This window comes from Corvus brachyrhynchos, unplaced genomic scaffold, assembly GCF_000691975.1.
Source record: "Corvus brachyrhynchos isolate BGI_N302 unplaced genomic scaffold, ASM69197v1 scaffold706, whole genome shotgun sequence".
In the NCBI taxonomy this organism is placed as follows: Eukaryota; Metazoa; Chordata; class Aves; order Passeriformes; family Corvidae; genus Corvus; species Corvus brachyrhynchos.
In genome coordinates this window covers 91,079-92,147 of record NW_008238371.1, presented here as the reverse complement: position 1 = coordinate 92,147, position 1,069 = coordinate 91,079, and the positions used below count along the sequence as shown (strand labels likewise).

Here is a 1,069-nt window from a genome sequence, read left to right as displayed (position 1 = left end):
TGTCAGGGCCGGGGCCGGTGTCCCCCGTGGTGTCCACAGGTGTGTCCCCTGTGGTGTCCCCGTGTCCGAGCCCTTACCCTCAGCTCGCTGATGACGTCCCCCGCCTGCCCCAGTGTCATGTTGCCTTCCTGGGCCAGGATGTGCTGCACGGTCTGCAGCACCTCGGTGGCCATGGTGACATCCCCGCACACGTACATGTGGCCCCCGTGCTGGCAGAGCACCTGATGCACCTCGGCCGCCAGCTGCGCCCGCAGCACGTCCTGCACGTACGTCTGGGGACACACAGGGACGATGGCATCCTGCACCCACCCAACCTGTCCCCAGGTTCCCATCCTTGCCCTGATCCTTTGTGTGCTGTCCCTGTCCCTGTCCGTGTCCCCAGCCCCTCACCTCCATCGCTGGCTTAGTGTCCCCCACTAATCCCTGTCCCCTTCATTTCCATCCTCACCTTGTCCTTGTCCCCATCATACCTCCCTCCCCAGCTCCAAGCCCATCCCAGTCTGTCTCCATCCCATCCCGGTCTCAGTCCCCATCCCCATCCCACCCCTGTCCCCGTCACACCTTGGGGGTCCCGGGCTCACGGGAGAAGGCCGTGAGCACCTGGCTGAGGGCCCCCTGCTCCCGCGCCTCCTCCATCTCCTCTCGGTAAATGTGGTCCAGGGCAGATGAGCGGCACCCGAACACCAGCACCATGGGGCCCAGGGGGCCACCTGCAGGGGGACAATGTGCTCGTGTCCCCACACTCCACGTCCCTACAGCCCCGCTCACCCCTGTCCTGCAGCCCCCCCTGTCCCCACATCTCCCCATCCCCATGTCCCCACGTCTCCAGTCTCCATCCCTTCCCCATGTCCCCACGTCCCCAACCCCTTGCTCACTGTCCCCGTCTCTTGTCCTGCCTCCCAGTGCCACCATGTTCTTGTGTCCCTGTGCCCATGTCCCCATATGCCCCACACCCCCGCATCCCTCCCATCCCCAGCTCCCAGTCCCCGTCCCCAGATCCTCCCAACCACCTGTCCCCATGTCCCCTTCCCCATGTCACTGTTTCCCCATCCCCCTGTCCCTGGCCCCC

General features: G+C 65.7%; 1 protein-coding gene across 1 annotated transcript in view; it reads right to left on the bottom strand.

The window, feature by feature from the left end:
- Positions 1-2: 2 nt before the first annotated feature.
- NOS3 (nitric oxide synthase 3) overlaps positions 3-1,069 on the bottom strand; it is a gene marked incomplete at its 5' end in the record, with an annotated part of 8,001 nt that continues 6,934 nt past the window's right edge. The window contains 2 exons of the mRNA XM_017736305.1: positions 3-272; positions 562-787. Coding sequence (XP_017591794.1) covers positions 3-272; positions 562-787 — 496 coding nt within the window. The remainder of the gene's footprint in view (positions 273-561; positions 788-1,069) is intronic.